The 23,514-nt window shown below is 47.0% G+C and overlaps 1 protein-coding gene across 3 annotated transcripts in view; it reads right to left on the bottom strand.

Annotated features, from left to right (window-relative positions):
* NCAN (neurocan) overlaps window positions 1–23,514 on the bottom strand; it is a 359,920-nt gene that overhangs the window by 16,186 nt on the left and 320,220 nt on the right. For all 3 annotated transcript variants that reach the window (XM_085638464.1, XM_085638463.1, XM_085638465.1), the window contains exon 13: window positions 7,744–7,902. In XM_085638464.1, the coding sequence (XP_085494590.1) occupies window positions 7,744–7,902 (159 nt within the window). The remainder of the gene's footprint in view (window positions 1–7,743; window positions 7,903–23,514) is intronic.

Here is a 23,514-nt window from a genome sequence, read left to right on the forward strand (position 1 = left end):
GCCATCCCCAAAAATCTATCTAGAAAGGGAAGGAGCTTGAAGGGAAGACAGTTTAATAGGAGCAGAGAGGAAAAGTGGGGGTAAAAGAGACCACAAGAAATATTATTAACGACAAGCAAGATCTCATGGGGAATATTCGCCGTACATTCAAAGAAACGGTCTCTAAAAGTCTGCAGAGTGCCTTTGCAACTTCAACTGTTGACACTTATTAAGTGTTTTTGTGTGGCTGCGTCCGTTTCCGGTGCTTTCAAGTCTTGCCACCGGAAGCGGAAGTTTGCCAGAAGCCATTCAGCTAGGAGCTTGTAATGGCTGGATTTTCTGTTTAGATGGGATCAGCCCCCAGGGGCCCCTGTGACCCAGCCAAAACGTACTCACCTTCCGTCCTCAGGACTCCTCTATATCCAGGCACCTGGTACCTACCTGAGGATAGGGAACTCGCAATATACAAGCTCATATTATTAAGAACACCACTAAATCTATAGGGATACTAAGAATACTCACTGATTACTAGGGATATCCATACCCTACACCACACTTATTTACATCAGTTGGTCTCGCGGCCACTCTGACCCAGACCGTTCTACCCTAGGGCAGATCTGACACACAATCTGGTGCGTCTACACACGGGCCTGCAGAACCCAATGCTCCCTTTTCCAAACCGTTCGCGATCCTGCGAAACTTACACACTAGTTCCACTACCTAGTGCTCTCATTTACTCAAGCCACAATCTTGTGGGTATCCACACTGGTTCGACCCCCCAGTGCTCTCATTAACGCCGCATATCAACGACGACCACATTCCTATGAACACCTATACATATATATATATATATTGGGATATTATCTCAGCTGTCTACTCGGGATGAAACTACAATAATAACTTTGAATGTGGGTCCAGATTATTGTGTATTACCTGCTCTTGGCATCAAAGGTCCACTCACTCCCTATTTATGTGATCACCACTTACCTGATTGGGATTACTCATCCATTCACGCGCCTAGTGCTCACCTAGGAGCTTCATTTACCTTCAGTGAACAAGAATAGGGGCTACACACCAGTTTGTTATAAACTGGGGGTCATTTATTACAGTAATATAAACATTAATACAAATCTAACAAAGGCTATAGGTAGAACACACTACTTAAAAGAGAAGGATTACACATAACAGGAACACTCCGCTGAAAGGGAAAAGATTAAGTGTAGCTAATGTGATGAAAACAATATCACCTGATTAGTGTGAAGTCTTGTTCTAGCTGTCATCTGGGTTCCTCTCTCGTCTGTGCCTTGGCTCATCTCATGCTCTCTCTCTCTCCTGCACTCTTGGATACACCTCTGCGCTGATCGCTCTGTCTCTGGACTCCTCTCCCCCACACGAACTGTCTCTCCACCTTGCGTCTTCACTCTTAATGGTTCCTGCCGCTCTGATCACCGTTCATTCTACTATCTTATTCGCTTTGTCTCTGCGCCAATGTCCAATTCCATCTGCTCCCATAGGTTAATCCACAAGCTCTCCTCTATCTCTTCTAAAAGGCATTACTTCAGACTCCAGCTATTCACACCTCCTCCTGATAAGCAACTGCTTCTGACTGCTTCCTTCAGTTCCAGCTCACTATTCAACTCAGCTCTTCTCCAGATTGAACCCTCTCTCTCTCTCTCTCTGCCAACTCCACTCCACTGCTCTCCTCTCTGCTGGACTCTCTCCTCGACTGCCCTCTGACTGACTGACTGACTCCGCCTCTGCACTTCACAAATATAGAATGCTGTTTCCTCATGGAAAGTTCCAGCCAGCAGCTTCTTCCCACCAATCCCATGCACCAGGCTCCTTGCGCTAGACGCTCCCACAGTGACCAGTCTGCTTGTTTCGTCTAGAGACCTGAGCCCGGGAACAATTCCTGATTAGATTCAGCTCTGGCCGGTTCTCTCCGGTCCGCTTAGGGCGAACAACAGTTATAACTATAAACATTGCTTTTGCCCTAAAAAGCCTCTCTGCTTCCATCAAGATGGAGTCTCTCTAGCTTTAGGCCTGAAAGGGGTGAAATGCTCCTTAGCTCTGTCAGAATACCTACATGAACCATACCAATATGTCTAATATGTCAAAGCCAAATAGGCAATAGACAGGTTAAAGTCAAGAATAAAGGCATATTAAGCAGCTATCCTCTTCTAGGTCTGGAAAAAGGGCTTAAAAGGGCCAACACAGGCTAAGAATGCCTATACTAGATGCGAGCAAGAATAATGATCTATTATCACTGCTAAATAAAGCCAAAAACCCTGCCATAACAGAGCTGAAAGTCAAGAGCGCATGGAGATAAGCAACATGAGCTGGAGGAGAACAAACAGGAAGGGCGGGGCGGGGATGAGGAAGAGGCCTCTGCTTAATTTGTATTATGACAATTGCTGGTGCCCAAAGTTTGACTCAGAACCTACAGTCGGCACTCCAATATCAGGGGGCCAAACTACGTCGGCTAAGTGGTCCTGACTGCACCTCATGCCTCTCGCATCCACCACCAGACGCTCTCTGCCCTTTTATCTCACTCTGCTCGCTTCTTAATCAGGCCTGCTTTCTCAATTTTTAGTGTTTTCTCGTCTTTCTCTTGAGCTTTCTTTTCCCCTTTTCTCTCACTTGGTGAAAAGTCTGATGAGAACACATAAGTGCCGCTCCCAAAAACATGAGTGCCAGTAGGCCCCTCCGGAACCACCGGCTCAAATTAAGCACTGGAACCCGGGGCAAGATTTACTCACTCGGTGCCAATCTCACTTCTTGAAGTAGGGTCACACCAGTGGTTTGTAACTCTCATTTATTGGAGAACAGCCGGCTGCATTTAGCATGAGACGTACACCTTGGCGCTACGCACGGCGTCTTTCGTTGGGTGTGAACCTTGTGCCTTGGAGTCCAGTGTCCTGAACTGGGCGTGAATGTCACACTTGGAGAGCGCTCTCTGCCTTAATGGCTGCAAGTCTCGCCTCTTCGAGCGCAGCCTCACTCATCAATTGTATAGCTTGCTTCCAGCAGCAAAGCCTCACTCATTTGCAGTGACTCCCACTCCTTGGTGCACATTCTCACTCTCACTGGGTGCATGTCTCACACACTGGTGCATAGTCTCTTTCACTGGAGAGACGACTCAGGCCTTGGATCCCAGTTGCTCTCACTTGTGTGAATTTCAATGTCGGCCACCGAGTGTGAATTTTATATCGTCGTGCACAATCTCACTCATTGGATGCGAGTCTCACACTTTGATCTCAATAGGAGTGAGACTAGTGCACAGCTCACCCATCTGGCGAAAACCTCACTCTCCGGAAGGCAGTCTCTTTCTGTGTGTGTGTGGACACCATTTCTTGGAAACAGTCCCATTTTAGGACAATCTCAAAGTTCTGTTGGACTTTAACAGAGCCATTCCCCAGGGACTTTGGGCCCAAACGCCTGAAATCTCACACGGGGGGATTCCTGAGGCTGACATCTCAGACCGAGCTTTGCCTTAAGTGCAGGTGGACAAGTAAGTATGAGTCAAGATAGGGGCAGGGTCTTAAAAGACACTTCTGCGTGTTGGGATCAACGCGAAAAGGTGGGGGTTCTGCTCAGAAAACATGTATAATCCTGTCTTCTGCCAGGGTCCTGCCTCAGGGGTGAAAACTCCTGATCAGAGAGAGAACAGGAGTGGAGGAATGGAAAGAGGTGTAGGGGGGACCCATGAGGGTTTCGGGGGCCAGAGGAGTACTTGCAGAGTGTTACTCCAAAAGTGGTCCTTTTAAGCATGATTGCATGGGCTTAATTCCTTCAAGCACACTATGCGGCTTTCCACTGTTATGCTCCATTTGTCATTGTTTCTGCACATTTCAGAATTAACAGGTGAACCTTAATGCGGTGGCGGGTGGAACCCGGGGCACGCGGGCGCTGATGGGACCGGTGGCTCTGTAGCGACAACCGCCGCCGTGGTCGGTCGCACCCCACAGGACTCCTCAGGTGATGCGGTTTAATTACCAGAACACTGGAATAAGGGTCTGTGATTAAACCTCAAACAATGAGCGAATTAGGGTTAATTAAGAAACCACTCAAGCAGGGTCCCTATTTCACAGCACAGCGCCTTATTGTGGGCTCAGAGAAGCAATCATTTTTATTAAACTTCAGAAGCCCGGTACGCCGAAATCACAGTAATTGGAAGGGTAGTTTATTGCTTCTGTTAGGAAAAAGCAATTCTTTGCTGATTGTATTTTTCTGATTTTGAATGCTCTTGATAGATATTGGTGTTTCTATGCCCCAAAATAATAGCATGGCTTTGTTACACAGCCACAATACTAGAATCCTCTCATCCATTTTTTTAAATAGAATATCCAATCAATTTAGTATTTTTATAGTTTTACAGAATGATTCTCTCTCCGATTTTAGAAGTTAGGAAATTAGAGGCAGGAAGCGAAAGACACAGACACCCTCTCGCTTTCTGCTTTCAAACAGTGCAGCTAACCCTGCCATCCAAAATTTACTAAAAATCTCTTTGAAGGTTTTCTGTCTCTCCATGCTTGTAAAATTAACCCTCTACTGATTCTTTTCCTAATCATACATTTTTACTAACCAGTTATTACTCCACAAACTGAATCTTCTTTACAAAGCAACATTTTAGGACACCATGTGATCTCTTTGCAAGTCACCCGGCGGATCCTTGCCATAACACGCGTCCAGTAGCCACTGAAGATTCTCCAGCCCTAGGGACCGACTTCTTTTCTGGTCTCCATTGAAGACATTTTATCGACTGTCCACCTGCAAGTAGTTTTAATGTGTATTTTAGAAATGGCTGACAAACTCCTCTCCCCTTTACCCTTCAGACTGCCATGTTGTATCTCCTTTGTTGCTAGCAAATGTTTGGCACAGATGTGGATTTTTTTGTTTTGGAGACAAACAAAATGGATCTATTCAATTTTCTGAGATAACCTTAACGAGGTAGTGCAAATTTCCGGTACAGTTCAAGCCGTTCCACGTCACATATTTCTCAGTCGTGGGATTTCGTTTTCAGAATTTTTGTTTTCAGGTTTGTTAGTTGAACCATCTCAAAACACGGTCACAGTTCCCAGAATGCACTGCTTTGCTAACTAAACGCTCATGTTTGTGAACAATGTGCCCTCGTGATGTGCACCAACATGGTAACCCTAGGACACGGTTACCAGTACCACCAGAATTAAGTCATCACTAGAGATCTGCAGCCAAGCCAAGAGATTAGGGTGAACGCCTCCGCGTAGTCAGTACACCAGGATCCATTCCTTGACTTTTCTGGTTAGAAATGATGTGCAATTATCTCAGTGGAAGACAAGACTACAACTCTCAGAACTCATTGTGTTGGAAATATGGGGTTGCAAATATATAGGGAAATGTGGCAACCCTAAAATTGCATCCTCAGTGCACACTGCAGGGCCAGATGGGCAAGTTCGAATGATAGAGCGTGGCACAGTTTTAGTTTACGCGTATTCGGGATCAGCTCTGTAGATATTATGAGCTTGGTAAGGAAGGGGTTAACAAATTACAAAATGTCCCAGAGGGCAGCCTATTCCAACTCCAGGATCCCTTCCCTTCCCAAAGGGGCTAACCTACAACTTTCAAAAGATTTATGAAGGGGAAGCCCTGGATTGGGTATATGGTGTCCAGGATTATGAAGTGATGTGAACACAATTGTCGAGGTACATTTCGGGAGGTGAGTATTGGGCTTCGTGTCTCCGGTGACTATAACTGACATCCTTCCTGCGACAAGACCAGTAATTGGTGCAATAGTTATCACACCCGAAAAACTCAGACTCCACCGGGTCATCACGGGTTGGAATTCGTTGGACAAGATAAATGTTTCCCCCTGATAATGGGGAATATTGTATGTGGAGTTTGGTGCTTATGGCACCGCAACTCCCAAGTTTTTGCTCTTTTCCTGCCCTTTCCCCAGATACATTACAGGCGGCTCGAGCTGCCAAAAGGTATCCGGGGATCCGGGGATCAGGTTTTTATGGCAATTCTGATATGTGCAGCACCAGGAGTTATCGCATAATTATTGCCCTATATTAACCAACGTGTAATATGAGCCTTATTAGACAGGTAACATTTATGCTGAACTATGGAAAATAAGAAAATCAATCGCCTTGTGCGGCCCCGGAGAAAGGTTATTGATGTCTGAAGGTCAATGTGTGGGTCTGAAGCCATAAGGACTTAAAAAAAAAAACACATCGCTGAATCCTTTAAAGCGCCCGAATGATCAAAAAGAAAAATAATACATTTTTCAGTAGGTTATGGAGACCTCATTTGCATGTTTTTGCACAGCTGGTTGTGATGATGATGACGTCACACTTGTACATGCATCTCTTTGCCCTGCACTGCCCCCTGCAGGAGACTGATTATCAGTGCAGAGCAAGGAGCACCGGATACAATGTCATCAAATATAATAAAAACAGGTTCACAAGATGGCCGCCGCTCTTCCAAGAAAGAAGTAAACCTAATCACCTCTTTGTGAAGTCTGTCTGGTGTCCGGAGGCGCATGACCCGGTTGGGTTGTCCTCATTTCAGGGCCCCACAAGTCTCCTGTACTGTGGACGTTGTACATTTGGGGTTAATTAGTCGACGGCAGGGCCAGGTGCTATGTGTTGCAATAATTTACCTTAGAATTCATTTTTGCATTCTGGTTGGAATCTTGTTTAACGTATAAACTTGGAAGAAGATATTTTAACATAGATAAGTGCCTGGACATACAGCCAGGCTGGTTTTCTGTTTTGGACCCCTCAAGGGACCTCAAGCCCCCCTAACTAGACAACTTGTGAAGGTGGACCCTCCATGCCTTTCATCCTTCCAGGGTCATGTGATCTCAAGCCCTTCTAACTATACTCAACTCATGACGGTGAAGGAGAAGCGACCACACCTTTCATCCTTCCTTAGAATCACATCAAGTAACTTCAAGCCCCTCTAACTACACTCAACTCATGACGTGGACCCTGCATGCCTTTCATCCTTCCTTAGAATCACAACCAGGGTCCAGTGACCTAAAGCCCCTCTATCTACACTCAACTCATGCAGGAGAAGGAGAAGCCACCACGCCTTTCATCCTTCCTTAGAATCACATCCAGGGTCAAGTGACCTCATGCCCCTCTAACTACACTTAACTCATGCAGGTGAAGGTGGGCCCTCCACACCTTTCATCCTTCCGTAGAATCACATCCAGGGTCAAGTGACCTCAAGCCCCTCTAACTACACTCAACTCATGCAGGTGAAGGTGGACAATCGACGCCTTTCATCCTTCCTTAGAATCACATCCAGGGTGAAGTGATCTCAAGCCCCTCTAACTACACTCAACTCATGCAGGTGAAGGTTGAGCCACCACGCCTTTCATCCTCCCTTAGAATCCCACCCAGGGTCAAGTGATCTCGAGTCCCTATAACTACGCTCAACTCATGCAGGTGAAGGTTGAGCCACCACGCCTTTCATCCTTCCTTAGAATCACATCCAGGGTCAAGTGATCTCGAGCCCCTCTAACTACACTCAACTCATGCAGGTGAAGGTGGACCCTCCACACCTTTCACACCTTTCATCCTTCCTTTGAATCATATCTAGGGTCAAGTGATCTCAAGCCCCTCTAACTACACTCAACTCATGCAGGTGAAGGTGGACCCTCCATGTCTTTTATCCTCCCTTAGAATCACAACCAGGGTCCAGTTTCTGGAATCCTGATTGAAACTGGATTACATTTTTTTAAAGCACAGCTGTAGATAGGCCCCAGTGGGTTCTTACTGTTCAGGTAGTCCTGCTCCGCTGGGGAGTGGATGCTGGCCAGGTGGCCGAAGCGGTGCCGGCAGTCCTTCTCGGCGTGCTCCCAGTTGCGGCGCTGTGCGAAGTAGTGGTAGCAGTGGCCCTGGAACTTGTGCCAGTTGTGTTCACAGCCCTCCGTGTCTAGGGGAGAAAGAAGGAAAAGGGTTACAAACCAACATGTAAGAATAGCCCTAACCCCTGCTGACTATCTCTAATTGGCCAGCAGGAACATCTGCAGAGCTCACGACAAGTCAATGCTTTTGAAGCAACCGTCGGACTGGGGTAGGGTCAGTCAGCTTTCCATTGATTGCTGCTGACCAACAGGGTTTTTGAGATGCGGGGGATGTCATAAACACCCCTCCCACCCGAATATAACAGTTAACTTTTACCTACAAAGCATACTTCCAAACACAGACACATTTATAGAGACAGCCTTTAACACAAGCGTGCACACACACGCACGCTCACACTTATGTGTTGCACTTTTACACTGACTGGACAAGAGCTTTCAATGACCCAATGTATTGGCACCAAAGGATGCACAAACCGGTTGGAGCATCATTAGGGTCCTACAAAGGATGTAAAATCACGAGCAGGGAAAACGCTACCCAGGGATGGAGGCGCGGGCTCGCACTCTTTTGATGACGCGGCACACCCTGATTTTTCCCACAAATCTCCCTTCTTCAGTGTTTCTCTTTTTCTTTATTAAGATATCACAGTAAATGATCACAATGCCGTCTTTGCTAGTGGTATGTTGTACTGTCTGAAGAAACGTTTGTTTAAGCACGGAAGGTCACTGTCTGCTATCCATGTATTTACTTACAAGTGCATCTGTCAGGGCATAGGGACACCAGCAGGGATTTTAAACAGACATATTTCCCAGTACTCTGGCTGCAAAGGTGTGCGATTCAAAATGGCGGTCATGCCATCTACAAACTCCAGAGCAGCCCTCCACTAACACCCATGACAGACGTATGCATCTTAGAAGCACTCCCTGGTCTATCCCCAGTGACAGCAACACTCCTGTCGTAGCCTCTCCGGACTACCTTCCACCTCCAAGCACTGCACCTTCATCAAAGTGGCTATACTGTCCAACTCGGATCAGGCCTCTTCAAACTTGTCGTGGACCACAAGCTTGACGTCCTGCTCCTAGCTGGTGGATGGATCACACTTGACCACAGGTCATCAATGATGAACCATCTGTTGTGCATTTGTGTCTATCCATAGTTCATCAAAGGCCGTCCATGGTTCATCAAGGTCAATCATGCTACATCAGTGATGAGCTACAGTGCATCAAAACCATGGTTCTTCAATGGTCAAAGTTCTTAAATTAATGGCCAACAAATGTGCATTAATGGTCCTCCACGGTTCAGCAATGGTCAACAATGGCGCATCATTGGTCCTCCCCGGTTCATCAATGGCCAACAATGGTACATCATTGGTCCTCCCCGGTTCATCAATGGCCAACAATGGTACATCAAAGGTCAACCGTGCTACTTCAGTGATGAGCTACAGTGCATCAAAACCATGGTTCCGCAATGTAACATTTCTTGTATTAATGGCCAAAAATTGTGCATCATTGGTCCTCCACGGTTCATCAATGGTCAACAATGGTGCATCATTGGTCCTCCACGGTTCATCAACGGTCAACAATGGTGCATCATTGGTCCTCCATGGTGCATCATTGGTCCTCCACGGTTCATCAATGGCCAACAATGGTGCATCATTGGTCCTCCACGGTTCATCAATGGTCAACAATGGTGCATCATTGGTCCTCCACGGTTCATCAATGGCCAACAATAGTACATCAGAGGCCATCCGTGGTTCATAAATGGTCAACCACTAGGCATCATTGATCATCTGTGATTAAATGATGGTCAACCAATGACCACCTATGGAGTAGTAATGATCATATGTGTTTTGAAAATGGTCAGCCCTGGATTACCTCAATTTCATCTTCTTTTAGCCCGCAATTAGCCGAGGAATGATTAGATTCCACCTGGCACCAATCCAAATAAATTAAATAGAAAGTAAAATAAAACACATGACAGAGTAGAGGTTTGTGTATCACTATCCTTCAATGAAACACGTAATATGATGCTGCGGCCCCTCTCGAGGGCATTGCACTGTCGCTAGAGGGCATTCAGCCTATAGACTGTAAGGATGGTTTTATGTGGTCTCACCTAGCCAAGGGTTTGAGGCGTAAGGCTTCACACAGTTGTCAAATCCTTTGTGGCATCAGGCGTGAGAATCTCTTACCAATTCTCACAACAGCAAGGCTTATCGTAGTTTCATTGAAACATCAAAGAATCTACCGCATCATTAGTAACTAGCCACAGGTGTCAGTCGACTATGTGCACCGGCTACACTGATACCGCCTACTAAGGACATGTTACGCTTGGGGTTTTCACAGATTCACTGAAGAAGGTTACTAAGTTAGGTGTAATCTCTTCACCTCATGTGCATCAAGGAAGCTCTCAATAGGAGGGTCTCATCATAGGGGTCTGGCCTAGCTTACGCTTCACAGCAGGCTGCTCGCCACTATCTTTGTACTTCTGAGCCTCGGCAGCCAATGGGACTTCTTAACACTGCACGCTAGTCTTCCCCATGGCAACGCACCACGGCACTAGGCAGCAACTGCAAAGGGATGGGGACACATGCTAAGCCAAGCGGGCTGGGTGGCAGGGGAGAAAGTGGTGGTGGGACAGAGAAACGGAATATGATGCACGGTGGTGGAAGTGCCAGGTGAACAGCATGGAGGGAAGACGCCATGTTTGGAGGATAGCGGGTCGCATCGCGGCGGCAGGAGCTGGAATAGAAACTGATGAGCTCAATTTAAAATGAATTAGCCATCTGGAGCGAGAGCCAGAGACTGCTCAGTAGCATGCTGGGAGGTGTTTATGGAACTCCCCCCTATATTAAGGACTCATTAGGAGGAGAGGGGCAGCGGCTCCTGGCAGCAGAGGGCAGAGAAGGACAAAAGATGCTGAAGATACGTCAACGGCCATTGCATCAAATGAGCTGCGGTAACCACAGCCCCACCTGCTGGCCAGGGCAAGGAACCACATGGCTAGAAAGTAGTTGTAGAGAGTGCCGGAAACCTCGAAGGCATCAGTGAGAAGACTGGACGTTTATCCACAGCAAGGCCACATACTCCGGGGAGCTGGCACCGCCTCTATGAGCGGTGGGCACAAGCTCAACCGGCGACCTCCAGCACCACAACTGGCAGGGTACTCCACACCACTCCTGCAGCATGAGAGGCGGCCATCCACACACCAACACATCAGACTACACTCACCTCCTCACCTAGGGCTACCCACACCACACCTGCAACAAGGCAAACAGCCCATGCGCCTTTCAACCCACACACTAGACAACACCACACGTCAGCACAGCACACCACCTAGCCCCAGAAGTCACTGACTGCACCATGCATCAACATGAATGGACAACACCACACTACAGCAATATCACCCTCACATCACCCACACTCACTCCCCAACAAAGTAACAAACCACATCTTAACCCAACACCCCTACACAACACCATTTCACACCCCGCAGTACACCCAAGCTTCTCCCATTATAACATGTTAGAAGCACCGAATAACTCCACTTACTATTCTAGTTCAAGACATCATACATGCGTAGCAGCGTGAGGATGACTGGGGATGTATTTGAGTTCTCTGGTCTCTCAGTGAGTTGTGCGTAGCAGCATGTGGATGCCTGAGGGTGTATTTGAATTCTCTGGTCTCTCAGTGAGTTGTGCGTAGCAGCGTGTAGTCGCCTGGGTGTGTATTTGAGTTCTCTGGTCTCTCAGTGAGTTGTGCGTAGCAGAGTGTGGATTCCTGGGGGTGTATTTGAGTTCTCTGGTCTCTCAGGGAGTTGCGCGTAGCAGCATGTGGATGCCTGAGGGTGTATTTAAACTCTCTGGTCTCTCAGTGAGTTGCGCCTAGCAGCGTGTGGATGCCTGAGAGTGTATTTGAGTTCTCTGGTCTTTCAGTGAGTTGCGCATAGCAGAGTGTGGATGCTTGGGGGTGTATTTGAGTTCTCTGGTCTCTCAGTGAGTTCCGCGTAGCAGCGTGTAGATGCCCGAGGTTGTATTTGAGTTCTCTGGTCTCTCAGTGAGTTGTGCGTAGCAGCGTGTAGTCGCCTGGGTGTGTATTTGAGTTCTCTGGTCTCTCAGTGAGTTGTGCGTAGCAGAGTGTGGATTCCTGGGGGTGTATTTGAGTTCTCTGGTCTCTCAGGGAGTTGCGCGTAGCAGCATGTGGATGCCTGAGGGTGTATTTAAACTCTCTGGTCTCTCAGTGAGTTGCGCCTAGCAGCGTGTGGATGCCTGAGAGTGTATTTGAGTTCTCTGGTCTTTCAGTGAGTTGCGCATAGCAGAGTGTGGATGCTTGGGGGTGTATTTGAGTTCTCTGGTCTCTCAGTCAGTTGTGAGCAGCAGCGTGTGGATGCCTGAGGGTGTGTTTGAGTTCTCTGCCCATAGGCACTTAAGCTGCCCCCTCACTGGGGAGATGCCGTGAAGTTGAAATGTGCCTGCGTTTTTCTCGTATTCCCATTCATAGGGGATGATAGCGGTTCTGGCTGGACTTTCCCTTTCGGGTCCGAGTAAATACTGATTTGCATGTGGTGTTCCCTGTCTGTAAATGTATTGTTGAGCTAGAAAGCGGTGGAATTGAATGACCCTCGAGTTTTTAGCAGTGGTTCAGGCTGATTTAAGCCTCTATTACTTCATTATTGTTCTTCTAAGGGTTACACCTAGAACAGTTGGAAGGGCTCAACTGAAATAATTTTATAAACCTAAAATGACAATATCAGTCCCATTTCACAGAGAAACCTGGAGAACAAGGCAAGTCTCAAGACTTTACAAAGTAGGATGTGCCAAGATAGGCGTTTTAAAACAGTAGTTCTGCAGCTGCCCAATCAGTATCCCATTACTGTCAGCAAAGCAAATACACCAAAAAAAACACTGCATTTCCAGCCTAATGAATACACAGTTTAGCTACAACGCAGCAAGAGGCCCCATTCAGCCAGTCCTGGCTTTTTATCCAGCAGCACACTGGACTGTAGGGGTCTTTTGCATGTAAAAGACGAGAAACTCCTCACGTGGGATGAGGGGGTCAATAAAATTAGTGCAAATGCCAACCCCATCATCGCTCCGAATTGCCCAGTTCACGATGGTAAGAAATGTTTAATAGCGTTAGCCTAAAGTCTGGGCTGTTTGTATTGTGCATGTGCCACTGTTATGTTTTACACTTGGCTACAGTTTTGCCTCAATTTCCACACAATGCACCATCTGCTGCACTACTGGTAGATTTTTAAAAGAATAGTTTCTATCAAAAACGGACTAAAAGTTACTAAAAACGCTGCATACGGATTGCAGTGCTGCTTGTAACTTTACACAGATTTACTGGTCACTTTACACTGTTTACTTCTGTTTTTAAAACAAATAGGTGAGAAATGTTCTCGTTTTATGTTAATATTCTCAAAAGATGTGCTGTCGGAAGAACTTTTGTCTACAGAAAACAACAAAGATCTTACATATTTAAATGTAATTCAAACAGGCTGGAAACTGTGATTTATTTCGTGTCTCACTAATGTTTTGTTTTTAAGTGGATGTCAAACCATGTTAATTTCGTATTTTCAAGGCACTAATTATTCCAAGAACGCGCCAACATTCACAAGTATCCCAAACAGTTGGCATTTCTTTTTAATGTTTGTTCTCTTGAGACTTAACTGCTTTTTGTTGCACCATTTAATAAATATTCATGCGGTTTCTCTGCCTCCATTCGAGCCAAAATCATTATTTTTTGATGAATAACCTTTTGAAATTGATATCCTAAATGTCTATAGATTTCTTTCTTAAGAAATCTCTGTATTTCTAAAGCATTTGGGAGCCGGTGCCTATATTTATTAAAATATCATACTAGCTTAGCAAAAGAGCCTCGGGACCTGGTACATAATTTGCTTTTCTGTGCATTACATGTCATAAACTTTTCCTCCTCTTGCCACATAATTCAGTGAACAGAGGGTAAATAATTTTGCCACACAACAAGTAGCGGCACTGTCTAATTGTATGTACGCTCAAGCTATAGAGGGCATAAGTGACCTAAACACACCTCACAAATAGGTGTAGGTCAGATACAAATGATGCTTTAAGTTGGCGCTATATGAGGCCATGTATTTACACCTTGGTCCTGAGATGGAACATTAACATTTGAGTATGTATATGGATTTAATGAGGCAGGAAGGAACTGGGAGGACACTCCATTAGGTACAGACGAAAAGATGCAGGCACAAAACATGCCCATCTAAGTGTGCGCTAGTTTGAGAAAAGAGACGAATAATGGATTGTAAACACACCTAGAGAGCGCACCCACACATACATCTGAAATTATAAAAGTAAAGTTTAAAGATTGTGTGCAGCACCTTGAAAAGACTAAAGCGGCACTATGATGTCTTCGGCGGGGGGGCCCTAGAGGTAAAAATGTAGGACTGGAATGAGTAGAGAAGAAACATTGGGGACATGTTAAATGTATGAAGGTTTAAAAGGATGGGCTCTCTGGAGGGTTTACTGTTTCTGAAGGCTCATGTTATGTTACTCTATATTACGTTATGTTGTGTTACTCTATGTTGTGTTGTGTTGTGTTACTCTGACAACTGGAACCATGCAGAAATCCCAGCTCTCCTGAAAAAACCCATGGCAAACTCAAAGGAACTCAGTAACTAGAGACCCGTCTCACTTCTGCCCTTCCCATTTAAAGTCGAGGAGAAAGCTATCAGCAAACAACTCTCCAACCCTCTCGAACAACACCACCTACTAGACATCTCGGAGTTTGGTTGGTTTCCACAGCAACCACAGCACGGAACCGCTCTCATCGCAGCAATGGGCCACATCTGGACCATCATGGACAAACGGAAAACCGCAGCCCTCATACTACTCGACCACTCCACAGCCTTCGACACAGTGTCCAACAGCATCCTCATCACAAGATTCCACAATTCTGGAATACCATGGTCCCACCCTTTGCTAGCTGGCCTCCTTTCTCTCTGATAGGAACCAGCGAGTCAGAATTCGGCCCTATACCTCTGAACCCAAGTACCTCATCTGTGGAGTCCCTCAAGAATCATCGCGGTGCCCCACCCTCTTCAACGTCTACATGGCACCTCTTGCTCACGTCATAAGATCCCACGGAATCCACATTGTCTCCTATGAAGACGACACCCAGCTCATCCTCTCCCTCACAGCCAACAACTACACCACAAGAACCAATTTCACAACCTGCATGTCCAACATAGCTAACTGGATGAAACAAAACTGCCTAAATAAAACAGAAGTCCAGATTCTTGGGAATAAGCGCTCTCCATGGTACTTCTCCTTGTAACCAACCGAGCTGGCACCCATGCTCACCCCCCATTAACCACACCAAAAATCTTGGCATCATCGTGGATGACACACTCAGAATGAATCACCATGGTCCACAAATCCACTCTCCGCCTGACCACACTCCCTGACAAGCCCACAGACCTGATGGAACACCTTCACTTCAAGATACTGGCCAGCCCTACCATCAGCCTCCGAGGAACCCTCATCTATCGACCCCCTCGAAATTTTTGCTAACTCCATCACGGACATCATCTCCCCGCATGCCATTGCGTCCACCAACTACACCCTACTGGGAGACCTCAACTTCCACCTCGACAACCAACTGGATCCCAGCACCACATCCCTCCTGGACAACCTCCACAACATTGGACTCTGCCAGATCGTGACCGAACCCACGCACTCAGCAGGACACACCCTCAACCCCCTCTTCACAACAGGAAACTCCATCACCTTCAGCCACACCACCGAACTCCCATGGACTGACCATCGATGCGTCCACTTCACCTTCAGAACACCCACCATCCACAGACACCTGCTCCCACGAAGAAACTGGACAAGAATCACCGACGACCAGCTAACGTCATCACTCAGCAACTCCACCCCAACCATCGCGGAAAACGACGACCCCAACACCGCAGCCCGAACCCTGCACAGATGGATCTCCGACAGCGCCAACACCATAGCCCCCCTCAAGAACAAGCATTTGCAATGCAATAGGTCTCACATTTACGTGAGTTTAAGCTATTGGCATTGTAAATGACAATGCCATTTATTTATATTTTAAAAACAAAAATAAAAGGCTTTGTTATTTGCAATGTCAATAGCTCAACCTCGCGTAAATGCGAGACCTATTGCATTGCAAATGCTTGTTTAGGGATGAATTTGGTAATAAAGGAGGCACAGCCCACCATCTCCATTTCATTAATCGACATTTCGTTGAGTTTACGCTGCAGCCATGGGGTAAGGACAAAAGTAGAAAAAAATCCAGGGATTCAATAAATGGCTTATCGGTCAGGGTGACCATAGAACTTCTTAGTTTTAGCCTTGAGTCGGAACTGAGGATGGCTGCTGTGCACATAACATGCTGAAGGTACGTTTTATGAGGAGGAGTGTTGTAAACCATGTTCAGCATTTAGATTTGGTAGGTGCGGCAAATATCGAAGGATTATTGCGAAAGCAGAAAGTAGTTAAAGCATATTTCTGATATGGAGTTATCGATCCTTAATAAATAGATCATGTGTCCCCATAAATCTAACCTCAGTGGTAAATGGGTCATTCACAGTTGTTTTAAAGGAACCCCAGATCAGTGGCCCAAAGTAGCCTGGAGACCCCGGGGCTGATGGGGTAGCAGCTAGAATGCCGAAGTATTATCGGAGCCTCTGTGCAAGCCTCCTCACGGCCCACTTTAATGCAATCCTTCAAAACGCCACTTTTTTCCGAGCCTTGGCCGGCAGTGCCCTGGTGCCCCCTGCATAACTAAGGCGACAACATGAAACAATCACAGTTTCAGGGGTTGAGGTGACAGTCTTCGCCACATCATTATCTTTACATTTAAAGGATTCGAGCACTACCTAGAAGAGAGTCCACGGCCGCAGTCACGTCTATACTGCTGTTCTGTGGGGTTCGGCGCTGCGTCTCATACCGCCGAGAGAGGCGACTCATACTGAAAAATAGGGATTGATACTGCTGTGCTAAAAGGACGGTGGAAATACTGGAGTCAGTGCATTTGCCGAGAACGACTAGAAATGGTACATGTAAAGCGTGGGTGTGTGAAACCAGGAGTGGTGAAGGGGGATGAACTAAGAGCGGAAGCAGACTACTTAAAGACAAGATAATTGGGGAGAACATATGCTGTGTCTTAGCATCTATTTCTCCATCCAAACATGCTTCCGATTAACTTTAATAAAATCACCCGCTTTGCAAACACCTTTACAGCCATAAACGAGTGGTGTGCGCGCGCGCGCCACAGCGAGACATCTGGTTTCAATTATCTCGCCCGTGTCTGGGCACGATAATTGAAACCACATGCTGGCCGTGCAGGTAACCGACACCAATAGGCTATGGGCGAAGCAATGCACCCGCCTTTGGCCAATTGCGTGCTGTCTTTGTTCAAAAGACGCACGCAAAGGCCAATAGCGTGGGCCAAAACAAAAAGCACACACACGAGCGTATGCGATTCTTCGGTTAGTTTTCGAAATCCCCTACATGACGTCTTTGCCAGAACAGAGCATGCGTGCTGTTACAGGCTCGACCTAAAAACAACAACACCCACGCCAAGAAAGCTAGATGGTTCACCACCGAACTTCGAGAGTCCAGACACACTTGCCGCCGCCTCGAAAAGGCCTGGAGGAACACCAAATCCACAGAAGCCCACAACAACTTCAGAGCCGCCACCAACGCCCACCACCAACTCATCAGAAAACGAGGAAAAAAGCGATTGAAGACATAATCTACACACACATAACAGCAAAGAACTCTTAAACATCATCAGGGAGTTCGCTCAACCCACCAGTGAGTCCACCGACATCCCTCCCTCACAAGACCTCTGCGACAAACTCAGCACCTTTTTGCACCACAAAATCAAGAGCAACTATGACAACTCCGACGAAGACAACCAACACACTGAACCCTCACCAACCACCCCGATACCCTGAAGCCAGCTATCGACAACTGGATAGCTCACACCACCGAAGACACACTGAAGGCGATTAATGGACAGCTCACACCACCGAAGACACACTGAAGGCGATTAAGTCAATCTACTCTGGGGCCCCTACAGACCTCTTCCCCCGCCATCACCTTCAACCGCTCCTTGGCAACCGCCACGTTCCCCGACGACTGGAAACATGCCGAGGTCAACCCCCTCCTGAAGAAACCCTTGGCGGACCCCACCGACCTCAAAAACGACAGATCCATCTCCCTGCTCCTGTTCCCAGCGAAGGTCATCTAGAAAGCCATCAACAGCCAATTCGCCAATTCATCGAAGAACAGAACATCCTCGACTCCTCCCAATCCGGCTTAAAATAAACCCCACAGTACAGAAACCGCCCTCCTCGCTGCAACAGACGACATCTGCACCCTACTGGAGAAAGGAGAAACAGCAGTCCTCATCCTCCTCGACCTCTCAGCGGCGTTCGACACAGTCTCTCACCGCACCCTAATACGCAGACTCCATGACGCAGGGATCCAAGACAAGGCCCTTAACTGGATCCTCTCTGGCAGAACGCAGTGGGTCAGACTCCCCCCTTTCCTCTCGGACCCTATACCTACCACCTGCGGAGTCCCCCAGGGGTCCTCTCTCAGCCCTACACTCTTCAACGTCTACATGGCTCCGCTCGCCCCCATCGTCAGACCCTACAGACTCAACATTGTGTCATACGCAGACGACACCCAACTCATCCTCTCCCTATCCAACGAACCCAATACCGCCAGACACAATTTTCGAGAAGGCATGGAAGCCGTCGCCAAATGGATGAAAAACAGCTGCCTACAACTAAACACCAACAAAACAGAAATACTCATCATGGGCCCAAACCCCAATGCCTGGAATGACACCTTGTGGCCCCCCACCCTCGGAAGCCTGCCCACCCCCACAGACCACACACGCAACCTGGGAATCATCCTGGACTCCGAGCTCAAAATGGACCTCCAGAACAACTGCGTCTCGTCCTCCTGCTTCCACACCCTCCGACTCCTACGTAAGACCTTCAAATGGATCCCCCTCGAACACAGAAAGACCGTCACTCACGCCCTGGTCACCAGCAGACAACTACGGCAACGCACTGTTCGCCGGAATAAACAAAAACCTCACGCAAGCTACAGAACATCCAGAACACCCCTGCAAGACTGGTCCTCGACCTGCCATGACACTGCCACATCTACCAGCACCTGCGCACAGTCCACTGCCTCCCCACAGAAGCTAGAATCACCTTCAAGATGTTCACCCATGCCCACAAGGCCCTCCACGTACCGGACCAGCATACCTGAACAGTTGACTCAAATTCCACGTACCCCAGAGGACCCTACAATCAGCCCAGCTCTCCTACGCCGTGGTCCCCCGCACCAGAAAGACCAGATCGGGAGGCCGCTCCTTCTCCTTCCTCGCGGCCTGAGCCTGGAATGCCCTTCTGCTCCACCTCAGACAGACAACATCGCTCCCCATCTTCGCAAGAAACCTCAAAACCTGGCTCTTCGACAGACCCCCCCCCCCCCCTTGATGGACTGGAGCCTGCTAACCCCCAAAAGGCCCCCCCCCCCCAGTGCCTTGAGACCCTTATGGGTGAGTGGTCGCGCTTAACAAACGTCTTCTGCTTCTTCATCCTACGTATGCTCCGCAAGATTTTCCATGGACTCCCCACCTACACCAGACGTACGGTGACACAGGCTATGATAACCAGCAGACTAGACTACAGCAAAGTACTCTATTCCGGCATCCAGAATCAACTCATACAAAGACTCCAAACCACCCAGCATGCCACCGCTAGACTCCTCAACATCCCCCTAAGGCCCCACCTCAGACAACTAGAATGGTGACTGATCCAGAAGAGATGCCAATTCAAACTGCTCACCGAGGCATATAAAGCCCTCCACAACTTTGGACCTGCCTACCTCTACCACGCCTCAACTTTCATCAGCCCACCACGCAACTGCGCTCAGCCTCCCTCCACCTCGTGCAAATACCCAGCAACCACAGGAGCAAGTCGAGAGGACACTCCTTCTATATCGCCGCCAAATTCTGGAACGACCTTCTGCACCACATCAGGACCTCCTTATCCCTTCTCGAATTCCACAAGAAATTGAAGACATAGCTGTTCAACTAGGAGCCCGATTAGCGTACTCATCTACTCCCGCGCTGGATACCCCTCGGGTGATAAGTGTGCTCTACAAATCAACATAACATGCTATGTTACTCTATGTTATGTTCTGTTACTCTAGGTTATCTTACTCTGGGAAACAGCCTAAAACACGTAGTCCAAACAACGCGTGGCTAAAAAACGCAGGCGGAACAACGTACGTCTAAACCACGTGTATGCCTTTACCACGCATATGTGTGGTTTAGATGTACGTATTAGGTAGCACTCTAGACTCGGGCGGAGGGTCGAACTGGGCAAAGGTGACTTCCGGACGAGGAATGGACGGATGGAGTGGCATGTTGAGTACGATTTTTTAAATTATAAAATGTAAGTGGTGGGGAGGCCGATTTTAGGGCTGGGGGGAGCAGGGTCGAGTTCTGGGGTGAAGGTTTTGGGGCTCAGGGCAGGAGGTCGAGTTCTGGGTTGAAGGATTTAGGGCGAGGGCAGTTTTAGGGCTCAGGGCAAGGGGGAGTCGGGTAGAGTTCTGGGGTGAAGGTTTCAGGGTGAGGGGGGGTCAGGGTCGAGTTCTGGGGTGGAGTTAGAGAGCCGGGTAGAGTTCTGGGGTGAAGGTTTTAGGGATCAGGGCGTGTGGGGGTTGGGTTCTGGGGTGAAGGATTTAAGCTTAGGGCGCGGGATTAGGGTCAATTTCAAGTGTGGAAGGGGGGGGGTTTAGGGCTCAGGGTGCGGGGGGTCTGGGGGTGTTTTAAAGGCTGTGGTGTGATTAGTATTTAGGCTAGGCTCCGCTTTTAGGATTTAGGGCAGGGTGGCAGGGGCTAGGGCAGAATCTTAGCTAGGTATATGCCTTTACAACTAAATTTGCTGTTAAGGCATGCTTGGTTAAGACGCAGTCGTTGTCAAGACCGCATTGTTCAGTCATGCGTGGTTGGGGATTGCGTAGCTGCACCATACATTCTGTTACTCTATGTTATGGTATAGGTTATGTTACTCCCTGTTATGTTACACTATATTTATTTGTAGGGCGCAGGGTGAGACATTACCACAGCCTCCTGGTGTTTTAATAAAACAAATTACAAACATTTGGTCAGAAAACTCATTGCATAAAATTCATCTAAACACACATTCTTTGTCAGAAATCCATCTAAAAACGAAATATTTCAAAACGCTTTCAAAGTATGAAAAACATGGCTAACAACATCAGTGCAGTGTACTGCAAAAATAAAGAAGGCCTGTTATTAGGAGGGAAACGGCGGAAACACATATTCAAAGATTGTAAGTCGTTAAAAAGTACCAGAAAACATTGTTTATGACATCAGTGCGGTGCATGACATAAACACATTAGATAACAGTGTTAGTAGATGGGCAGCTGTTCAGAATGTATGAAGAATTGGAGCGGTTCTACACTACAGAGAGGGACTCTGTGGTCTTTTGACGATGCAAAGGTTTGTTTTTTTCGAGCTATTAACAGTCCTGGCCATCATATGAAAATATGAATGGAATACGGAATAAGGAAGTGAGTGCATGCCTTAAAAGGATGTACTATCTGTTCTATAATATAAATAAAGCTCCTTTTTGGCTGAGTGGAGCATTTTTAAACTAATGAAAAGGGGAAACGAAGCGTATGAAATGAAGGAGGCAGGTCATTTTAAATTCGATGAAAAGTAAACTACGAAATGGACCAGGAAATTGCATTAAATTAAATGTACTTAATGGAATGCGGTTTGGATGACATATACGGAAAAAAATCTCAGAGGGCACATGCCTAAAACACTAGAATAAGTAATTTTTTCACATCATACAGTAAGGTAAATCATTAGACGCATTCAGCTCATGTCCTCACATTCAAATTAATTTCTCCTCCTGACAAAGGGATGAATTTACCCTTTCATCAACTCATTCAAATTAATTGAAATCGCATTCTTTTTAATGGGCCAAGAAATTCAGAATTTTGAAGCAGAAATCTGCTATTTGAATACAGAAATGGCCAGTAAATTATTTCTTCTGCGGTTGGAAGGTGATCTTGTGAAATACCTCAGTAGAGTTTGTCAGCGTCATGGGATAAGAGCTAAAGTGTCGGGTTGTGACGGGTTCATCTGATGGGCCCAACCCCTCATTATACACCACAAACAACCCGGAAGACTGGTCATAGGAGGACTGTCAAACTGGGGTATTGAGACACATTGAAGGTGGGGGCTGCTTGCTATGTAAATGACTTAAATTTAGAGTAATTGTAGGTAAAGCTATTTGTTATTCTATTAACCTGCCTTAAACGTGCCCATGAATTATGAATATATTAATTTTGTTTTAAACAGTCAGTGAGTGCACACTGGCCTGAAGGCAAGAGGAAGGAGTATACAAAAAATAGTAACAAACTAGAGTGCTTTAATAAAGTTAAATAAGTAAGCAAAAACAAAATAAAATACATTTTTAAATGTAAAAAAATATAAATTAACCTCCGCACCTAACCCATTTCCCCAAAAAGTTCCCACGTTGGACAATTGGCTCTTGGGAGAGGGCTTCTTCTATACTTAGTGTATTATGTGAAATGGGGGTTGAAAATAATGTATTCATGGCTGGCACCAAAATGGAGGAATGTGGGGTGGAGGCGATGGTTTACCAAGCTGAAAGTGTCTGGGGAGCTTAAGAGACTGTACTCAACCACTTGTTGTGTCGGCATACAAATTACTGTTCTGCCTCTGGGGCCAGATCCTACCCAGCAGTTCTGTTACGTACGCACAACACCGACAGTCCTGCGTTTACAGTGTTCCAATGTTCTATTTTCTGCAAGCAAATCCGTCCAGTTTCCACCCTCAGAATGTGTCCTCTGATTTTTAGGGACCTGATAAGCGCCTTGAAGCCCTAGGCTCCTGCTAGTTTGTGATAGCGAGGTGCCTCTTTTTTATGTGAGTACACAATACATTGCAAACACGCCATCGACAATGTCCACCCACTAGTGCTTAACTTGAGCCGGTGGTTTCCAGTGCCTGGCACGGGCACTTCATTATCAACACCAGCGTTTGTGACAGTCTGCCACAAGGTGGTGCTGTCTGGTTAATTTAGAGATGACCACAACAACAGTTAAATATTAATTCAATATACATTAAAAGTAATTATCACCTGCTGCCCAAGCCATTCTTATAGCTTTGGGGGCCTGAAACAGTCCGAATTGTCACACTTGTAGGAGTGTGATGGTCAGTAGTTGTGTTGTTACTTTATTTAAAGAATATCAGAGGCAATGTGTGGTGTAAGCTGCAGTGTCCAATGACGAAAGCCCTGACATTTATTTATTTATACAAATTAAGCACTGATGTCACTCGTATTACGATTGAGAAAGCTGTTGCCCAGCACAGCTAGTAACCAGATGCTCTACGGCCCACCCTCCTCCAAAAACAAGGCAGGAAGGGAGGGTGGGTTAGGGAGCCAGCACTCTCTCAGCTCCGGTCCACTTCAGCAACCTATGCTCGGTTCCTTCATAAACACATCAGGAGCTCGGAAACTTACACCTGTGACGGTCACGCGCCTCAGCAACCCAACAGGAAGCTGTGGTTCGCGG

This window comes from Triturus cristatus, chromosome 12 (genome assembly GCF_964204655.1).
Source record: "Triturus cristatus chromosome 12, aTriCri1.1, whole genome shotgun sequence".
NCBI classification, from domain to species: domain Eukaryota; kingdom Metazoa; phylum Chordata; class Amphibia; order Caudata; family Salamandridae; genus Triturus; species Triturus cristatus.